Source organism: Podarcis pityusensis (genome assembly GCF_964106645.2).
Source record: "Podarcis pityusensis genome assembly, chromosome: 3".
NCBI classification, from domain to species: Eukaryota; Metazoa; Chordata; class Lepidosauria; order Squamata; family Lacertidae; genus Podarcis; species Podarcis pityusensis.
In genome coordinates, this window is record NC_138026.1 from 53,237,240 (window position 1) to 53,257,909 (window position 20,670).

Sequence of the window (20,670 nt, forward strand, 5' to 3'; positions counted from 1 at the left end):
GAGCTGAAGCATTCCCTGCTGGTTACCTGCTTTCAGCGATAGGGGTCGCTGATGGTAGTACCCAATTGGTTAGCTGTCAGATTCTAGAGCTCCCTGTTGGTGGTTCTTAGGCAATTCACAAAATACAGAGTCCATTCATAAAACACAGTATTCATTCATAAAGCAGTAACATAAGTCTCCATTGCTACATATTGGGTGTATATTTCAGCGGTTGAACGTAGAAGTTTATGGCTATGCTGTAGTGTAGTGCTTATGTGACTGTGAATAAAAGTGACTGGGCTCATTGTCTCAGGGTTTGGGGGGGGGTAAGAGGTCACAAAGCGAATTTCCAATAAGTGCCCCCCCCCTTTATTTCCATAACATGTCCTTAAGTCTGTACTCTGAATGGTGACACCAGGGACCTAGAAGGTGCAGGGCTGATCTTAAGGCAATTGGGCCACATTGGGCCTTGTGGGCTGCTCCTAAGGGGGCCCCCGCACCAGGGCAAACTAGATGGATTTTATTTATATCTATAAGATTTTGCAGACTTTGGCTGTGAACTGGGGTCTTACAAAAAAAAAAAAAAAATCAAGTTACGCCCCACTGCTTCAAATTGGGCCCCACTGGCTAGCCCTAATAGTTGCTGGGCCTGACTTGCCCTGCCCTTGCATGAAGTCTTGGGTTTACAATTTTGATAGAGGGGAGACTGTGTTACTGTATGCAGGTTTTATTTTATTTGTTTTTTATCTTATATTTTGGAAATGTACATCGTTTTCCCCCTTTAATTTTTTTGGTGGCCCCCAAGACAGTGGTGCCCTAAGCTATAGCTTGTTTAGCTTATACGTAAATCCGGCACTGCTTATAGGCAACAAACAACCGGGCTGCGAAAGCTTTGACAGAAAGTGTGTAATGACAGATCCGCAGAAGGTGCAGAAATGAGCGCCGAAAGTTCAGCGTCCCCGTTTCAGAAGAAGCCCTGCCTTTTGTTGCCCAAGTGTTCCGTGCCAAGTCCTCTTAAGGGTCCAAGAGGAAAAATCATGCTTTCGCTTTTTTAAAGAAAAAGGAAAGGACCGAAGACGACTTCGCTGCCCGATCGTCCAGGGTCAGGCACAGGCGCAGCGTGCAGGTGGCCCGGCCGGAGCCGCGCCAAGGAAGGGGCAGGGAGGCGGGCGGAAGCGTCGGGATGCCCCCGGAGCCCCGGCAGCGTGAGTCGGCTCGGTTCCCGCAGGAAGGCGCGGCCGGAGGAGCGCGGCGGGCGGCTTCCCTTCCCGGAGCAGTGGAGGGCAGACGCGGCGGCGGCGGAGGCTGCTGCTTCTCCTCGTGCTTCTCGTGCGCCTCCTCCTCTTCCTCCGCCGCCATGGCGCGGCCCTCCTTCTCCCTGGCCGCCTGCGAAGTGATCGGCTTCGACCTGGACCACACTCTGTGCCGCTACCACCTGGTCGAGAGCGCCCGGGTGAGTGAGGGGCAGCCGAAGGGAGACGGCGAGGCGAGCGGCGGGGCAGCCGGAGCGGCGTCCGCTCTTCGCCCACTGCGCCGCCGCTCCCTCCGCCCTCGTCGCAGCCTCGGCCGGGCGCTCCGCCACCGCCGGCCGAGAGCGGCGCTGCGAGGCGGGCAGAGGAGGCGAGGCGGGCGTCTCGGGGAGGGGACTCTTTGGCTGAGGCGGCGGCGTGGTTTTCGCGGGCCTCCTCGGTCTGCGGGCCTGCTGGCGAAGCGTGGAAACTCCCGCCCCCTGGAGTCCTTTGGCGCTGCATTTCTGCTCGCTGCCCGGGGCAGAGTCAGTCTCTTGGAGTCAGTGGAGCCTCCTTCCGAGCAGACGCGCGCAGGAGGAGTCTCAGCGCAGTGCTGCTCATAATTACTCGGAAGGAAGGGTCACGGGGCTCCGTGGAGCTTACTCCCGAGTAGGCAAGCGTTGGGTGGGGAGAGGGCTCGGGAGCTGCTTCACATAGGCATCTGGCTGGCCACTGTCAGTGCAGGATGCTGGGCTACAGATGCCCGGATCCAGCGGGGGAATCACCTACCAGCAACTCGCCCTTGTGTATCTTCCAGCCCATGTCCCTGAGGCTGAATATGTCGGGTGCCTTACATTTCTGTGTTTCCAAGTTTTATTCATGTGAGAAATGTATGCACTACGCTTTGAAAATATGCATGGCAAAGCCCTTAAAGTTGTTTACAGAACAGACTGAAACATTAATCATAATATAACCAGTGCAAGGAGATATATTTGTGTCTTGCTTGGGGAAAACACATTGGTTTTTGTTTTAAAAAACAAGGTAATATACAAAGCTGCAGACAAAGCTGAACCTCCTCGCCTACTGTGCTTGCTATCCGTTATTATTACTATTTTTATGTCCCTCCTTGCGCAAGGTGGCCTACATGGTCGTCATCCCCCCACTACATCCTGTCAGGTAGGTTAGGCAGAGAGACAGTGACTGGTCCAGGATCACCTAGTGAATGGGGATTTGAACTTCGAAGTCCTAGTCCATTACTCTAACCACTACACCACACACTTCAATCTTCAAATGTCTGTTCCTCCCCTCTGTTCCCTTATCCTCAAGTATTCATATGAAGGTTTGAAACTCTCCCCTGGGAATTTCTGTTGTGGAAGTGCAACTCACTTGAATGGCAGGTATTCAAGAGCACAGGTGATAATAGAGCACCTGTGATAAAAGTTAGTGTGGGAAGAACTCTGGCTTCTCCTCATGGGTCCAGCACAATTACAAGAAGCATGAGATCTAGTATTTTTTTATACAACCAGATCAAAACTTCACCTTCAACTTTTATCCTGGTGTAAAATCTATGGGCATCTTTAATTTACGAAATTGTAACTGGTTTTATGCCAGTTTAATAGCTACTTCCAGAAGAGTCCTGAGAAGTGAAGTTTGAAGACAGAGAACCCTACCCTCACACTTCTAAATTCCTAGGGCAGGCTTTCTCAACAGGATTGTTCCCAGTGGAGGAGAAAGAGAGTGCACATTAGTGACAGAGAGACTGCACGTTTATTGTTCAAACACAAGTTGCAGTATTTACTGAAAATTTTTGCATCTCACTTTTCTAAGAGTTTGCCAAGGTACAAACCATGTAAACATTGCAACTAGTGATGAATACCATCTCAAGGTCTTTCCATGCACATATTTCAACTACAGTGGTACCTTGGGTTACATACGCTTCAGGTTACACACGCTTCAGGTTACACACTCCACTAAGCCAGAAATAGTGCTTCAGGTTAAGAACTTTGCTTCAGGATGAAAACAGAAATCGTGCTTCGGCGGCGTGGCAGCAGGAGGCCCCATTAGCTAAAGTGGTGCTTCAGGTTAAGAACAGTTTCAGGTTAAGAACGGACCTCCGGAACAAATTAAGTACTTAACCCGAGGTACCACTGTAGTTTTCTATGGGTGCATTGCTCACATTAAAGAAGTAACTATGAGACATAAGGAGGGGAAAAAACCTTGAGGTGAGGCTGGATTACATTTCAGAACATTTCACCCTTCATTCTCAAAATGTCACCTTGAGGGTAAAGAAATGTGAGTGTTAAGAATTAATCTAAATGTTAGCCTTTTTATGTGCAGAACATTCTTCTGCAGCTAATAAGGTAAACTTTAAAGTGTGAAGTGACGGAATCTTGGAGTGTCTCAGTATATTTAATTTTATGTAGCGTTGCATCTTCCTTTCTCTCTTAATTTGCAGCTTATATATGATAGTTTTGCTCAGTACATGGTAAAAGAGAAAGGGTATGATAAAGAACTGCTGAACGTATCCCATGAAAGCTGGGATTTCTGGTAAGTGATTCTGTTTAAAAATAATAACTATTTCCAGCTCATTAATTGCATGCATTAAAAGCACACACCCATACATATCTTTAAGGGTTACTTAGAGTATTTTCCTGGATGTATGTCCTGTTTGGCTCAACCCTACTTTCTGCTGGTCAGGTACTCATCCTCACCACTTGGTTCTGTGGCTCTTTTGTTCAGTGACACTGTGGAATCCATAATCTCTCATCTAGAAAATTGAGCTGGATGGCTTTATTCTTCCTCCAGCCACTGCCTAACGAAGATCAAAAAGGCAATCTTTCTTGGGGACTCCTCTCACAAATGGCTATGCAGCCTCCAGAGAAGTGTTGGGGAACCCATAGATCAGCATCTGGAGAACCCATCATATTCAATCATTGGCAATGCTGGTTGGGGTTTATGAGAGTTAGAGTCCAACGATGTCCAGAGGGCCCCACCCCTGCCCTGGGTCCTGGCCTGGCAAGAAGTCTTTTCAACATACCCAATTTCTTTTAGGTTGTTTGGAATGATGATAGATTTGCCCATACTTCAGCATGTAATTAACTACTTTGCCAATTTCAGTGCATTTTGATGGAAGCCAAAAACAATGTAGAAAATAATGCAATTGTTTACATAATGTTTGCGGACTGCAAAACAAAAAACCCTGAACAGTTCCTGACTTATGAACATGTGTATTGTGGCAGTTTATGCTCCCATTTCTGACCAAATTCTCCAACTTTTCTACCCATCTCCCTCCATTGCCCTGAGTATCTCTTACTGCCATAAATTTATTAAGGCTGCTGTCTGTACTCGGTATCACATGTATATATTTGGAATATAAGGTTAAATGTATACAAGCTTAAATGTATCATCTTTCTCACTCTGCTCCCCACCTCTACCTTATCGGTGAAACAAATGTAGCTTTAAAGGCTTGGTGTTGGATATGGAAGATGGCAACTTCCTTAAACTTGCAGAGGATGGAACTGTTTTGAGGTAATATATTTTATTTTATTTTATAAAAACGCTGCACTTAAGCGCCTATAATTGTGGATTTTTGTGTGGGGTGGGGAGGAATCTGTTTCCAAAGCACCATCATACTATTCTGTGAACTGATCATAATAATTCTACAATATGAATTGCTTTTACTCATCTAAATCCTACACTTGCTTCCAATAGCCTTCAACTGTCAGAGGAATGTAGCAAAGCAACTCTTCCAGTTAGTTAAGTAAAAATCCAATCAAAATACAGATAAAAGTTAATTAATTCCTTAACGTTGTCAAAATTATTGAAGTTGAAAGCAATGTGTAAAATAAAACTATGCTATTTATTATTTACACCAGAGGAAGGATTCAATACCTAGATTTTCAGCTTTTCTTCCCATTCCCTCTTCTTTTGTCAAGTCTCTAAAAATATTAGCAATTTTTGACAGGAACTGACAAATGGAATGATCTGCCTGTCTAATCCAGGTCCAATGAAATCCAAAGATTAGACAAGCAAGAAAAATGTCTAAAGAACATAATTTTGTGACTCAGATTTGGTGTTATAATGTCTATATATATATTGCCAATTTTGAGTCCTAAAATTATAAATCTGCTAGTGACTACTAGATCTCATTGCAGATTTTTTAGAATCTCCTGTTTGGAAAGAAAAAGAAGAAATATTTCATACAATTCATGCAATGATGTTCCAGTAAGTCATACTCAGAGTAGACCTATTGATGTCATTGAACTTCTGAGTTGTTGAAGTCCAGTGAATTCAGTGGGTCTGCTCTCAGTAAAATTAATGTTGGATATCACTCCATGCCTTTAATTCTTGGTACATATATGTGTTAAACAGGGCAAGCCATGGCACAAAACGCATGACCTCTGAAGAGATCTTAGATACATATGGAAGGAAGGAATGGAAACACTTCAAGACAATGAGTGGAATGGTTTCTCGTTCAGGTACCAGAGAAATATATGGTTGGGCCTCACTGGCTAATGGATGCACATTTACGAAGGAATCTGTGGCTGGATTTCTTGGTATCTTTAGCCACCATTCTGCGTTTCTTTCACATGGAAGGAATCCATACGATTAAAGGGTAGCAGGGCTTCTCCACTGGCAGCACCCCCAACGTTGTGGCCTCTTGCCTGGCTCTGCCTTCTTACATCTTCAACATTGAAAGAAGGTGTGAGGGGGCAGCTTTCATGTGTTTTATGTCATAAATTTAATATTATATTATTTTGCTTGCTGTTATTTTGCTGGACTATTGTTGCTGTTTTAAATAATACTGCAAACTGCCCTGGAACCACTGAATGAAGGGTGGGTTTTAAATCCTCTTAATAAAAAATACACAAATAAAATTCTTTTATTTTTCTCTGCAGCTAAATATTATGCCTATGACAATTACTTTGATCTGCCTGGGGCACTTCTTTGTGCACGGATTATTGATGGTTTAAACAAAGTAAGTGTTAACAGTGGTTTTTTTCACTGGGCTGTAGACCAGGTTAACTTAAACGAGAGCTTTTTTCTCCCTTGTATTCCTCCTTTTTCTGTTCTTCACCTTGCTTAGGTATTATGTAAGGGGCTTGCTTAACAATTATGCTGCAAGAGGAACTTAATTTCTGTGATGGAATTTTATATACCTGTTTCATTGCAATGAATAAGTTGGACCATGGCAGTCATAGGAGTCACTTCTGTAGATGACCAAGTAGTGGTCTTGGGGCTAAATTAGACATGATGTTCAACATGCACATATTTAAAATGCAAATAGCAGCCTTAGAGATTGGGATTGCAGAAGCTGGGAGTGGGAAATCAAACCATCTTCCTCCCCTGTCACGGTTCTGATGAAGCACCCACTCCCCCTGCTCTGCCCTGCCCCTTACCTATGACAGACAGCACTGCTTCCAGATGGGGAATTGTATAAACCCTTAAATACCATCCTCCTACATGCATTCCAAATTCACACCTGTTTTCTCTGATGGATGACAAATGAATCTTTTGGTTTTCAGTCCTGAGTCTTGAGGCTAGGTTGACCTGTTCTAAAAGCTTTACAGATTGAACAGGCATACTGCTTTTCATTATCTGCAATGTACATTGTGGTTACTCTCCTTTATTTTACTGAAGGGCATAGGCAAACCACAAGAACCTCTCTCACCCCATGTGCAAACACGCTGACAGAACTCGCCCAAGTTTGTAACTTTAGGGGTTTGCGGCCTAGGAGAGGCCATTCTCTATGGCAACCGCTAAGCGGGTGAATTTCCTCCCCACAGAGGTGCATCTGGCATTGTTATTATTAATTACATTTGTCAGTTCCTTTCATCACAGAAGTGAACCAAAGCGAGTTACGTTAGAATCAGTTAAAGCAAATACAACCAATAAAAGCCTAAAAGCAAAATCCACAAGGATAACATATGAGTTTTATAGATCCTGCCCAGCTGAAAGAGGCCACAATTGCCCCAAACCCTTCAAATTAAAGGCCAAAAGCCTGGGCAAAGAGGAGGGTCTTTACCTGGTGCCTACAAATAAAGATGGTGCCAGATGTGCCTTCCTGGGGAATGCTCTCCCCAGGGAGGCATACTTGACACCCTCTTTATATATTTTATCCACCACTGGAAGAGCCTGTTTTCCTGTTGCCACCCTCCAGATCTCCCATGGAAGGGACACAAAAAGAAGGACCTCATTGTATAGCTTTCATAATATTCAGAGGACACACCTCCTTACATTGGCAAAAGTAGCAGTGGTGGTAATATAATAAGAATAAGAATAAGAATAAGAATAAAATAACAACAACAACAATAATAATAGTAAGTAATGATCATATTAATCCCAATATTGGCCACTCCTGATTATTTCGTTTCTTTGGTGATCACTCGTAGCCGAGTAAGATTGTCTTCCATAGACACGGTTTTAACAATGAGTCTGTAAGTGACTGTGGAGGGCTTTTTTCAGCCAGAACTCACCAGAACTCCATTCCGGCACCTCTCAGGTGGATGCCATTGCCATTCTAAGAGAACAAGGGAGATGTTCATGGTGAGTTCCAGCACCTCTTTTTCTAGAAAAATAGCACTGATTAGAAGCCAGTAGGTTTTTTTTGGGGGGGGGGTGACCCATATTGCTGCCTGAAGTGAAGGACAAGGTACTACACAGAGACACCTATTCCTTGTACTGAAGCTGAGAGAACTTGCAGTTGAATCTTGACAATACAAGAAGAAATACAATACAAAAGAAACAGTGCAGATTGGGCCCAGAAGGATAGGGCAAGTGAACAGGCAGCAGTTCTTTGGAGAGGAGGAGGGAGGCCTACAGAGAAAGGGGGACCACTGAGGGCACCTTGCCTAAGGGTTCCTCCCCCCCAAATTGGAGCCAGTACTGGGTGCCCCAACCCCCTGCATCTGTTCCTTGCATCTGTCACTCTGCTCAGTGAAAGGGCATGTCCTGTGCTTTGAAAGCTGGGCTGGAAAAAGTAGGCCTAAGAAGTGGAAAAAAGGTGTTGTCTCTCTTTTACATGCAAGGGTCATGGGGAGAGGGAACCTCAGCCTAGATTTGACCTGGTTCCTGGTGTTTGGGGCAAATGTGGACAGGGATGTTTTTGTTTGTTTGTTTACTGAGCACTCCAAACCTTGTAACTCCACTTCTGTGTTTAGAAATGTGTTTGTATTACTTTTGGTTGGCATGCAAAGTTTGCTGCCTCCGCAGGCGCATGTTGAAGCACTTCTGTATAGCAAAGCTTTTAAGTAATTTTAGGCATGTCACTAAGGAGAACAATTTACTACAACGGCTGAACTGCAAAGAGACAGATTTGTTAAAATGAAGAGCAGAAACTGAAACACTTTCATGCCCCTGTGATGCCTGTGATTAATCTGTTTTGTAAATAACATCAGTCTGCCAGTTTAGTTTCAGATTTTGTGGTAGAAGATTCCCCCCACCCACCCAAAATAGCAACACAGTAAGTGATGCAGAATGATCTGTATATTTCAGTATCGCAAGATTAATTATTGCATTTTTATTCATGATAGGTTGTTAACAGATAAGGAAAAAAGACGTTGCCTTTCAGTGTGAGTTAAAACCTGAGCTGTGTTGTAACTCCTATCTAAATCCCCATCCATTTCCCTTTCCCAGGCATGGACTATACACACACAGTAGAATGAGGTGACAGAATAGACAAGTGGTTCTCAAAAATTTCACCTCAGATGGAGGCAAAGTTTGGAATAATCAGCTGGCAGTTACAGAAATAATGTTCTGCTAGTGTCTCATCCATCTTTGGAAATTACTAAATTATTTGCCACCATGTTTTCCTTGTGGCAAGAAGTTCCAAAGTTCAGAGGCCCCCAGGCAAAGTACAGCCATTTGCTTTGGAGGTATTGTAACTCAACCAGGAGTGGGGGAATGAAACAAAAAAATCATAGAAGAGAGCATTGCTGCCTGGCCTTTGAACATGAGCTCGTCAAGCTATTGCTGTTGCTGCAGGTTCCCTTTGAAATCACTAATTTATGAAACTCACAGTGATTGTTCTGTTAAAATTTGGAGTGACTTTTAGTTGAGGAAGCTCAAAGGATTTCTTGGTGTGTTTTTTTCTTGCTTACAGCATAGTCCTAGGCGAAAATATGACTTTTGGAAGGATATGGTTGCTGCCATACAGCATAATTATAAGACTTCAGCTTTTAAAGGTAAGCAAATTCATTGTCATATGATGGGTATTTTTATAACAACAACAACAACAACACTATTCTTTGTGTATCTGACAGTTCATGGCAGTTAGTAGTCTGAGTGTTGAATGTGCCCATTCAATACCATATATATGGTTAGCTTGACCGAACTATAACCATTGCATAGAAGTGCACTAAAAGTCACTTCTATACTGATGAAAGTCTTCCAAGTTATCGATTCATAGTTAAGTGATGTTAAGTTAGGGTTATACTTGTACTTGGAAGATTTGCATCTAAGAATGGAACAAGATGCTTGGCGACAAAAATGTGTTTCCCAGTTCTGTGTTTGCCTGAGACATCAATCTGTCCGTTCCTTTTTCTCCCTTGCAAATGCCCACCTCATGCCCACACACAGCACTGGAAATTTCTGTTTCCCTCTGAATGTCTGTTTCTAGCTTAAAAGCCAACCAGGGTCAAGCTCACTGCAGAGCAATACATGCAGCAATGTTGTTAAGGGGCTGGAAACACCCAGTGTGTTTAATGCCAGGTCTGTTCCAGGAGGCCCTGCAAGAGTTCCTCACCCATGATATGGCATGGAGGCGGGAATGGCTCTTCAAGCATATCATGCTGTAAGATATACATAATCTGACTGGATGTGTGTGAGAGAAATTTGCCGGAAGTAACTGTCATATATAGCTTATTCCAGACTTTTAAGTGGACTGTGAACAGGGAGAACGGACATCCCTAGACCACCTGCTTTCTATTTATTACAGGTGTCTCCCACCCCACCCCCAACCTCATTTCAGAATTCACTTCTGAGGACAGGTTCCAAAAAAAATGTAACAATATGATAAATTATATTCAGAGATTGATGCTGAAGCTTTGCACAGTGCTGATAGGGAGTTGTATCTGTATTTCTATACTTAAAACCTGTACGTAGACTTGTACCTGCGGGCCTATATCTCCATGGCAGATTTTTCTCCTTCCTTTGAAGTTCTGTGAATCAAGATGATGGCTTAAAAGACTTAGGCCGCATGGTACTGGGATAGTAGTACCTTTGACTTCAAGATTCCCCTTACAGCACTTGCATCCTTTGAGATAGAGATAGGCTTGTTTTGCTTTCAGTGCAGCCATGTAGCTGGTAGCTAAAAGCCCCACTCATATTTTTTTAATAGAACAAATTCTCAGGTAAGATTTTTATTTTTTAAAAAATGTATTTCATGTATACGTTTTTGTCAGTATAGTCATTTGGGAAAATAACAAAGACTTTGCCACAACACCATGATTCCAAGAAACAATTTTAAAAGTACTAAATAATGGCAAGCAAAACAGAAATAGGTTTCACTTTTTTATTAATACAGCTTTTAAAAATCACGTTTGACAAACACAACTAGACATTTTTAGAACAAAGTGTAAAATGCTGGTGTCAAATGAATATAATAAAGACCATTTATTTTTATTTCACACAGAAAAAAAAACGTAATCAAGAACTTAGTGTGGGTGAAATATTAATGTTAAAAAATGTAACTGGTCTCATGTTGGTACAATAAGTGAAGAATTGTACAAGCACCATAGTGTAAAACTAATAAACATAAATAATACTTCCCTCTCCACCGTCATTTATCATTCTCTCAATGCCATAATGTATTTAAGGGAGAGGAGACTATTTAAAAGCATTTGAATGTATATTTTCTTTTGGAAGAGACTTTTGACACAACCTAACCATGCTGAACTAATTTTATTCAGAATATTCCAGTTAGTCTGTAGCACCTTATATTTAATTTTAACTTATAGAACTTAACACATTGTTAACTAATTAACCAATGTGACAATCTTTATCATTCCTAATGACTAATTATAGTAGTTTCACATTAGATTTGTGAGTGATAATCGCAGGGCTCACATTCATATGAACTTTGTATATGAGCTTGCCGGTGAACTCCTACCCAAAATACACCTCTGTGATAAGCTAGCCTCTGGGATTTCGAAAGAAATAACTTTGTTGCCATAGTGTCTTTCACCTATGAGTTCAGCCTCTTTTAACTGTGAAAATTATTTTTGAATCTACTTCGAAGGGGAAATAAACTCATTTAAACCAGTATCATTAATCAGATTATTAAAGAGTAAGTAGTGTCAGGATGGAAGCATTAGATCTTTAGAAATGCTTCTTTTCTACACTTCTGTGAATGATAAGACCCCATAGCCTTACAATTTTAAAGATCTAATCCTGGCAATTACAGTTGGGATTTCTCAGTGTTTGGGTGGGTTAAATACATTGTTGAGTATTGCACTGAAATACAATTATAGTTTGTGAACATCACCCTTTAAAATAGGAGTGAGGAACATATGGCCCTCCAAATGTTGTTGGACTACATCTCCTATCATCCCTAACAATTAGCTGGAGTTAATGGGAGTTGGAATCCAGCAACATTCTGGAGAGCCACAGACTCCCGACTCCTTCTTTAAAATGTCTTTTAAAAACAGCACCTAAGATAAACATAAAGTAGCATTTGCCTTTGAAATTTAATTTTGAGTTCACACTTTCTTCAGCTAGTCTCCTCTGGACATCTACAAGTAGAAACACAAATACTAAGACACTATATGTTGGGGGTGGCAGAATGTTATATTTGTGCAAATAAGAAACCTGAGAAGGAGGAGTGAACATACTCTGAAGAGAACAGGCCGTTCGATTCATTGTTGGGCAGCTGCAACCAGACTTGATCATTTTCCATGAGCTCAATAACAGCACTACCAGAAGCCTGATCGAGGTAGCCTTTCTTGTACTCATCAAAGGTGTACATGATGGGCGAGCCATTTTTGTACAGGCCTACCCAAACATGTGACCCTTTCACATGCACGTGGTAAGCAAAGTAGTAAAGTCCTGGTATCCTGCAAGTGAAGATCCCTGACCTGGGGTCATAGTGCTGTTGTCTATTGTACAAGATCTTATCAAATCTGATAGGGGCAGCTGATGCAGGGTAAGCTTTGGAAAGAGTGGCAGTGAAAGCTGACACCGGGAAGCCAGTTAGACCTTGCACTTCACCAGCTTTCATAACAGGTATTCCAGCCAGGGCCTGGCCTCCTGGGATTACTGCTTCTCCAGGAGGCCCAGGTGGACCTGGAGGACCTGGCAAACCAGGCTGTCCATTGTGGCCTTTGGGGCCTGGTGGTCCTGGGGGTCCCATAGGCCCATCTAAACCCTTCGCAGCAATACCAGCTGGGCCCGGTAATCCTGGTGCACCCGTTTCCCCTTTACTGCCAGGGAATCCTGGAATACCTGGAGGACCAATTGGTCCTTTTGTACCAGGTATTCCTGGCGGTCCTCTAGGGCCTGGTTCACCATTGAAGCCTGCCACTCCCTTAGGTCCTGGTGATCCCATTGGGCCAGGTAGGCCAGGTTGCCCAGCATGCCCTGCATCCCCTTTTGGACCTGGCAAACCTGGTTGTCCTTTTGGGCCAGTGAGTCCTGGTTCCCCTGGGTATCCTGATTTCCCCTGCAGTCCTGGTAGACCCCTCTCCCCTTTAACACCTGGGAATCCTGCTGGACCTGCAGGGCCTCTCTCACCCTTGAGTCCAGGGAGGCCATTTTCACCTGCTGCACCTCTGAGCCCTTGAGGGCCTACATTCCCAGGTGGTCCGAGTGGCCCTGGTTCACCTGGAGCACCAACTGGTCCTTGTTCTCCCTTTTCTCCTGGGGCACCAGGGAGACCTTCAGGTCCTCTCTGTCCCTTCATCCCGGGCAACCCTGGTTTTCCAAATCCTGGGAGACCAGAAGGCCCAGGAAGGCCAGAGGGACCTGGAAGTCCTTTTGCTCCAGGGATCCCTGGTATTCCTGGTGGTCCACTTGGTCCAGGTTTTCCTACTCCTGGTTCTCCACGTTCCCCACGAGAGCCTTGTGGACCTGGGGTGCCAATGGGACCTGAGGTGCCTGGAAAACCCCGCTCCCCTTTAATACCTGGCTCCCCTGGAAATCCTCTTTCCCCAGGCTTTCCTACCCCTGCTGGTCCTGGAGGGCCTGAAGGGCCCTGTGGCCCCGGCAGACCTCTTTCACCTGGGCGACCTGGAGCCCCATATCCGCTCTCACCCTTCTGTCCATTGATACCAGGAATGCCTGGCTCACCTTTTTCTCCTGGGGCACCCCTTAGCCCTTGTGGCCCTGGCAGACCTTGTTTTCCAGCAACAGATATCCCAGCTGGGCCAGGAATTCCAGGGGCCCCTGGGGGACCTCTTGGCCCTGGGAGACCGGTGGGGCCCATATCTCCTTTTTCACCACTTAGTCCTCTTTCCCCTGGCCTTCCTTGCAAACCTGGCAGGCCTGGCTTTCCAGCGGTTGAAAGTCCTGGGGGTCCCGGGGGTCCCGGTGGCCCTTGAGGTCCTGGGCTTCCATATCCTGGTTTTCCTGGAGCCCCTGCAGGGCCTGGGAGTCCTCTTGGACCGGGAGGGCCTGCTGGACCAGATGGGCCTTGATCGCCCCTTGCCTGGACAACTAAAGCAACAACAATAATAATACATTAGTAAGTTCCAGGAATTAAGTGACTCAAGAAATAGCGGTCAGGATTAAAAAAAAGTCTTTTAAAACCTGTAATCACTAATTCAGATTGAATCAGAGATGGTGTTCCTCATAATAACTAGTTTTACCCTCACTGAGCTACAATTCCCAGAACCCTTGACAAACTACAGTTCCTAAGATTCTTAGGGGGAAGTCATGTGCATTGAATGTGCTTTAAATGTATGATATGCATCTGCCTGAACCTCACTTTCTACTTCCTCAAGGTCCAGGGTTCATGTTTAGCTAGTGGAGTTGCCACAGTAGTACTGCTTTCCCATATCACCAGAGCAATTTGGGAAGCCCCCAACTGCATGCCACAGGTTGTGTCCATGCCAACATCAACCCTTTGGAAAATTGTCTAATGCTAGGTATGGGGAGGACGATAGCATAGAAATCATCTTGTATCATCTTCCCGTCTGACAGAATAATGTGAATACTGGGGATGAAGTCTATGGTCATCTTTCAGTTCTGCTTGCTGTCATCTCTCTGACTTGCTGTTCTTTAACACCATTTCCCCCTAAATTCCTGGTTAATATTCCTAGGATTAGTCCAGCCTTCCCCATCCTGGTGCCTTCCAGGAATTATACTTTTAAATGCTTTGTTTTGGCAAATGTGGTTACTCCTAGGTTTGCCACCTGTTCATCATTTTTATGGACTATTCATATTTTAGAAAGTTCTCCCATAATATGTGAAATATGTATTGTGGATGAAGCTTGTTGATAGTTTTCCCCAAGAAACAAAATCTAGAGCAACAAAAGTACATTCACAATTTTTAAATAACACACGTTCCTTGGTTGCCTGATAGGGATGTTTTTGCCCAGAGAAATGTGAGGACAAATGTGGGGAGGAGGGAATGTGTTTTCTAGGAAGAAACAATTCAGGAAATTAAATGCGTCTTTTCTAAGAGACCTTATCTGGTGTAAAGAAAGAAGGCGGGTCCTATAAGCTCCATAATGTCAGATTTCTCATGTCCTGCTGACCGGAAAAACCAATAATTTGTGAGGTTGAAGGGTGGGAGCCATATGCAATCCAGAACAAATGAATCAAGTAACATGCAAAACAATCCTATGCATGTTTTCTCAGACGTAAATCCCAATGTTTTCTATGTAGCTTACTCACAGAAGAAGTAAGGAGGCAGAGGATTTAATGTCTGTTTATGAAAACTTCACATATGAAATCTAGTTTTAGCATTACAACCTCACGGTTGTGTTTATAGGGTTGTTGCCTACACTGCAGAAAACTGCTTCTAATAATAGATTGAGACTATAGTATTACATAAGAAAACCTGAGCTTGGCTGACTTTAGTGGGACTATTCCTTAGTAGTTTTGGAACTGTAGCTTCAAAAGCTATGTTTAAGCAACTAGATTTGGGCCCCCAAACTGTGGTTCATGAATCACCACTGGTCCATGAGCTTTATTCTGGTAGTCTGTTGCATATGGGCATTTGTGGTTCAAGAAACAGTCATATTTGTATCTTACTGTATTGCAATTCAATCTGTAATGACAAGGTATGCGAAACAAAAGCGGTAATAAAAATAAAATTAAGAATATAACATTTAGCACACTGCATTACAACTTCGAGAGGCAGAAAAGTCATTAAGTGGTTAGCAGTTTTCAAGTGATCTGTGCAGGGGCGGGGGAGGTTTGTGAAACACTGAACTAGATGGTTGCATGGTGTTCTAGAAACCAGCAGATGGAGCCATTCAACCATACATTAACCATAGCAAATCATGCAAAGGAATTTAATTTCTTCCGTAATAACCCTTTTCTATTTCTTCCTCTGGGAGCAGGCAGAATTTTGTGCAGCCATAGGAGATACTCATTAAAACAAAGTATTGAAACATAAGCAGAGTTGTTTTTTAAAAAACAAAATAAAATAAATAAAATGGATTAGAATAAAATAAAATACATTAGAAGTTTTAATTTTTCCAGTGCCATAACTTGCATAATTTAAACCACCTTGTTCATAGTTGCAGATAATAGCAGAGGGTATGGAGGTTAAAACTGAAAACAAATCGTGATTAGCTAATGAAGGTGTCGATTGAAATACTGTGGAACAGGAGAGACCTCCGATCACAAAGTCCAGTACTGTGGTGATCACTGGGACCATAAGAAATGCTAATAAGTCTAAGTTTGTAAAAGTTTGTCAGATGATTTTGTATGAATTATATCAGCTATTATTTATTTGTTGGGAAAGGGGGACAGCCTCACATTTAAGATATTGCATTCTCCATGGATAAAAGCGATAAACAAATATGCCCAGGGATATAAATTTAATCAGCTTTGCAAAACTTTGGTGGTTCAGTATTAGGAAGGATAACTTAACAATCAGCATGCATTAGCTATGTGACTGTGATAATGTAGGATTTCCCCCCATACATTTTACATTATTTGGTCACTTCCATGTCAACCCACATCTGAAAACATCCTGTGACATGGGTTTATCTGATAGTTCAAAACACAGAGAGGGTTGAGAATAACCAAGTGTAAGAAAGAAGTATGGCAATGAAGGCAGAAGTAAGCAACTGATCAACTAGTAAGTAAAGGAGTCAAGCAGCTCTGTTGGCAAGAGCGAATCTCAAAGAGGCTGTTTGGGATTACCGTAAGTGAGTAGGAAGCCAGAAAGCTTGTAAATAGTTTCCCTCTGCAAAGTGCTGAAGTACATGGAAGGTACCATTAAGGCTAAAATGTTCATTTAATGCTTTCTGGTTTGTGTACAGCAGGGAGCATTGTGGAACAGGTTAGGATCAATTTAGTCAATATCTGAATACTTTGAGGAATCCAGATTGCCTAAATCTGATCTCTGTGTTTGTAGTCCTATTCTCACAAAGGATGCTTAAATTGATGGATTCTCCTAGGGCAGCAAATTGAATGAAAGAGCTTCATTCACTAGAACATACATTTTATTGAATATCTACCAGACTTAAAAACATTATTGGAGACTGGCCACACATTATAGCCACTGTAACAGAAGCTACCTAGGCTCTGATTGACACTTGAGAAAAGCTCAGGGGCATTTGGCCTGACGTCACACTGAGAAAGAAGAAGTCGTCACTGGCAGAGAGTCTTTAGTTTCTCATTATCCTGTTCAGCTAATTTCCTCTAGCAAATTAGAAAGGAGGGATTTGCTGGGAAAGATGATGGGTGAAAAAGCCCATGGGCTAGCAGAGTCAACTTCTGTCTCAGAATGATGTTGGTAAACACCTATGAGTTTTCCTTGAGGGTCTGTAGTCTACTCTAGAGAGCATCTTAAAAATTCTCAGCAGTCAGAGCCTGGTCATTTTTATCTGGTGAATATAGCTCATCTCTTTTGATGATGTCTCCCTATAGATCCATTAGCTAGAATGTAAAGAGTCTTTCCACTAACTTCAACTTAATTCTTAAATCCTTTAAATATTCAGAGTGAGTAGCTCTCTGCAAACTCAAGGAGTTTTGATTCAGCTATTTATCATTGTGGTATGAGTCCTTACAGAATCAAAAGCAGGACTGCTATCTCTGATGTGTGAAGTTCCCTGTTCTATAGGGAAGCATAGTGACCCTGAATACCTAAATTGTCATTAAATCCCCCATATGTATAAGTGGGGATATTATTACTGAAGTTTCTTCGGGTAACAATATCTGAGTATCAGTTACATTATAAAGCTGTCCAATAATAAAACACTCAGTTCTCAAGTTTTTCAGTGGGCATGCCTTCAGACAGGAATTCAATAGCACTTAAAATGGAAATGTCCCACTTATTTATTTATTGTTAATTAATGCGATTGCTGGAAAGGGTCAACTTTTCCTCCCACTTGACAGTACATTTCGACTGATGAGCTGTGTAATTAAATAGACTCTTTCCATCACATAGCCACTAATATTGTGTGTGTACACAGACACATTTAATGCCACAGATAAGAAAATACTGTCAAGTCACAGCAGTATTTAAAGGAAGATAAGCCTTATAAGCATACTTATAAGGAAGTGAATGTTATTCATTTCAGTTGGATATTTTCCCAAGAAATTGGCACTTCACACATCTAGGCTAGGCTCTTAACATTGTCCCAGCAGCAGTACTGCTTGTATCTGTGTCATCAGGTAAGAAGCAATCAGTCTGGGAGGAGCCACCTTTGAGGTTCTTCTCCGTGCCAGAGTTAATCCAGTTTCCTAAAGGTTGATACTGGAGTGGGAGGAGCCACAGGGTAAATCTCCTTCCCTGCAGCTCAATGGTTCTCATGTTATCCTGGCAATATGGGAGAAAGCAGTAGCATAGTGCTTCCCATGCCACAAGGGTAATATGAGTCCCGGGCCTACATTTCTGACACAGATTGATTATATATCCACTTCCCAGTTCATGCATGCATAGCAGAACAAGACACTTGCAAAATAAGACATTTGGACATCAAAGTCCATGTACTGAAACTCTGACGTTCCCTTAAATAAGGTATGAAGAACCTGTGAGCCATCAGATGCTGCTGTACATTGCCGCCATCTTCCTTGTCCATGGGTCATGCTGGCTGGGGCTGAAGGGAGTATCAGCAATTTCTGGAGGGCCCCAGGTTCCCCATCCCTGCCTTACATAATATGACTGCTGTTCTAAGAAGCAGAGCGCACATCTGGTGAAGCAACCATAAGTGAGCTTGGAATTACAGTTCAAGAGTTAAGAAAGCAATATTCTGCATCTCTAAAACCTGCCAAAATATTGCTTTAATTCTTTCTCATTCCTGTCTGCAATTTAAGATCTTGTAATAGCATTGCTACTCTGAATTTGATTATTCGGTGTATTGTAGCCAATAGGATTTTTGAATCAAATAAACAAGATTCCTGAGAAGGTGTAGCTATACACCTATGTCTGTTTACGCTGGTTTTATACCACTTTAATTGTCACTGCACACTGCCCCAGCCTACCCACAGAGCCACTTACATGTATGGGTGTAAGCACAAGCAGATCTCACCAAGAATAACTGAATGAATGAAACTCACAGCTACAAATTTCTAGAACTTCTGTCAAGGTTTAGTAATGATTGACATGGTTAATATTTTGCATGGTGGGATATATCCTGACAACGTATATTTGATAAGGCTGTTCCTACCGGCAGATCTTTTAATTCTAATACTAAGTTCTGTTATTTTTAATGCTTATATATTTATTGTGTTCTCCCTTGAACCTCTGAACAGTAGCATCTAAATGTTTTTAAATATATACCGGTAAATTTATGCTGCAATATGTATAATCTAGAGTAGCCCTGTTTACAATCTTGCTTCTGGGTATGCGTTGTAGGTTGTAGGTCTCTTAGTCATTCATACTAGCTTTGTATCCATATTGATCTGTGAATGTAAAGCTCAGAAAAACCACATGGTCCAGTCTTCCTAGGGTGAACCAGTTCAAAATTCAAGTGGGTGGTATTAGGTTTGAACATTTTCCTCTTCTAAGATAAATCTCATTTCTCATGGAAAGCTAGTATATCTACATTGGAGATTTCTCTCTCTGACATTCTACTTTTTAGTGTATTGCGCTGAAAGCATCTTATACAGAGAGTTTTCACACATGCTATCCCCCCTGTGTTCACTGAAGTAGTATAGTTCCCAGGACTCTGTTACATAGAACAACTCTTACATTATAAACCAGGTGAACAGCTGTTGTTTTTCCTGAGGCAGCTAGTGCTTCAGTGATAATTTTGTAAATACCTTAAATAAAATCTGTTTACCTTTATTCACAGAACTAATCCTTTTGTACCTGTAAACAACAGTTACAAAATAATTGCTATCTTAATTTACAATATACTGTAATCAACATGTTGAACAAAACTACAGGCTGTCCATATTTTTTAAAAGGAAGCATTACTTACCTTGGCTTTTCACACCGAAAGGTAGGAAAGCAGGCCCTTTCACTGATTCACTAGACTGCACCTTAAAGCGTTCAGGATAATAGACAGTGCTGTAGACAATGTTCACGGAGAGCAGCAGCAGCAGAAAAGATATTTGTAACTTCATATTCCCAAATCCACTCTGTATTGAAGAAAAAGGTACAATATAATTCTTACAACAGAAAACTGAGTTGTAATAAAAACATACCCACAGCATTCTGTTTCAACACTTTTCCAGGCTTGTGGATTCAACGATACACATGTGTTAAAATGACATCATTTAGTTTAAAAAGTTGAATCAGAAGCCATTCTGGGTGTCAGATCTGGTCACATCTTATTGCATTACCAGCCTTCCCTACAGCATGTGGCGTGATCTATAAAAGTGTGTGTGTGTGTGTGTGTGTGTGTGTGTGTGAAAATAACATAGCTTCTAGGTACTGAAATATTACATGCCTACAAGCCTTTTAAAATTTCCAGAAGAAGAAACTAGGTCTTCCTGTTTCAGGAGCTGTAGCCATCAGAAGCTTATGCATATGCAACAAGCAAGCCTTCTGCAGTAACTGTAACCAGAATACCCTCAAGTGCCATTAATGAGCACCTCTAAACCTCTGTCCCACTTAAATGTATTTGTAAACCAAGCCAGATGGAATTGCAGCCTACCGGCATGTTGTAGGATTACGAATGTGCAGTAAAGCAGACTTCAGTCTTGCCTCATGTGTCCTGCTGCCACAGGTGTGCGGAGCAGAAGCTGCTGTTCCAAGCATCACCCTGACTTATTTATACTGTTTGTGCCTTCTGACATGAACTTGCACTCTGTTGTAGCCCCGCCTTCAAACCAGGAAAGTGCTAATTATGGTGGAAAGTTTTCTTGGCCAGGGATGTTGTGTCAGGTTGGATTTTTTTTA

The 20,670-nt window shown here is 42.5% G+C and overlaps 2 protein-coding genes across 2 annotated transcripts in view; one reads left to right on the forward strand and one right to left on the reverse strand.

Annotated features, from left to right (window-relative positions):
* Positions 1–754: 754 nt before the first annotated feature.
* LOC308474277 (dermatan-sulfate epimerase) overlaps positions 755–20,670 on the forward strand; it is a 145,400-nt gene continuing 125,484 nt past the window's right edge. The window contains exons 1-6 of the mRNA XM_081000377.1: positions 755–1,432; positions 3,664–3,755; positions 4,665–4,736; positions 5,580–5,686; positions 6,107–6,186; positions 9,310–9,391. Coding sequence (XP_080856503.1) covers positions 1,163–1,432; positions 3,664–3,755; positions 4,665–4,736; positions 5,580–5,686; positions 6,107–6,186; positions 9,310–9,391 — 703 coding nt within the window. The 5' untranslated portion in view covers positions 755–1,162. The remainder of the gene's footprint in view (positions 1,433–3,663; positions 3,756–4,664; positions 4,737–5,579; positions 5,687–6,106; positions 6,187–9,309; positions 9,392–20,670) is intronic.
* On the reverse strand, positions 11,421–20,496 carry COL10A1 (collagen type X alpha 1 chain). Its single transcript, XM_081000381.1, has 3 exons — positions 20,426–20,496; positions 19,748–19,907; positions 11,421–13,856 (listed from the first exon to the last, which is right to left on the reverse strand). Exons 1-3 carry the CDS (start codon positions 20,429–20,431, stop codon positions 11,992–11,994), a joined length of 2,031 nt encoding a protein of 676 aa, XP_080856507.1. The 5' UTR covers positions 20,432–20,496; the 3' UTR covers positions 11,421–11,991.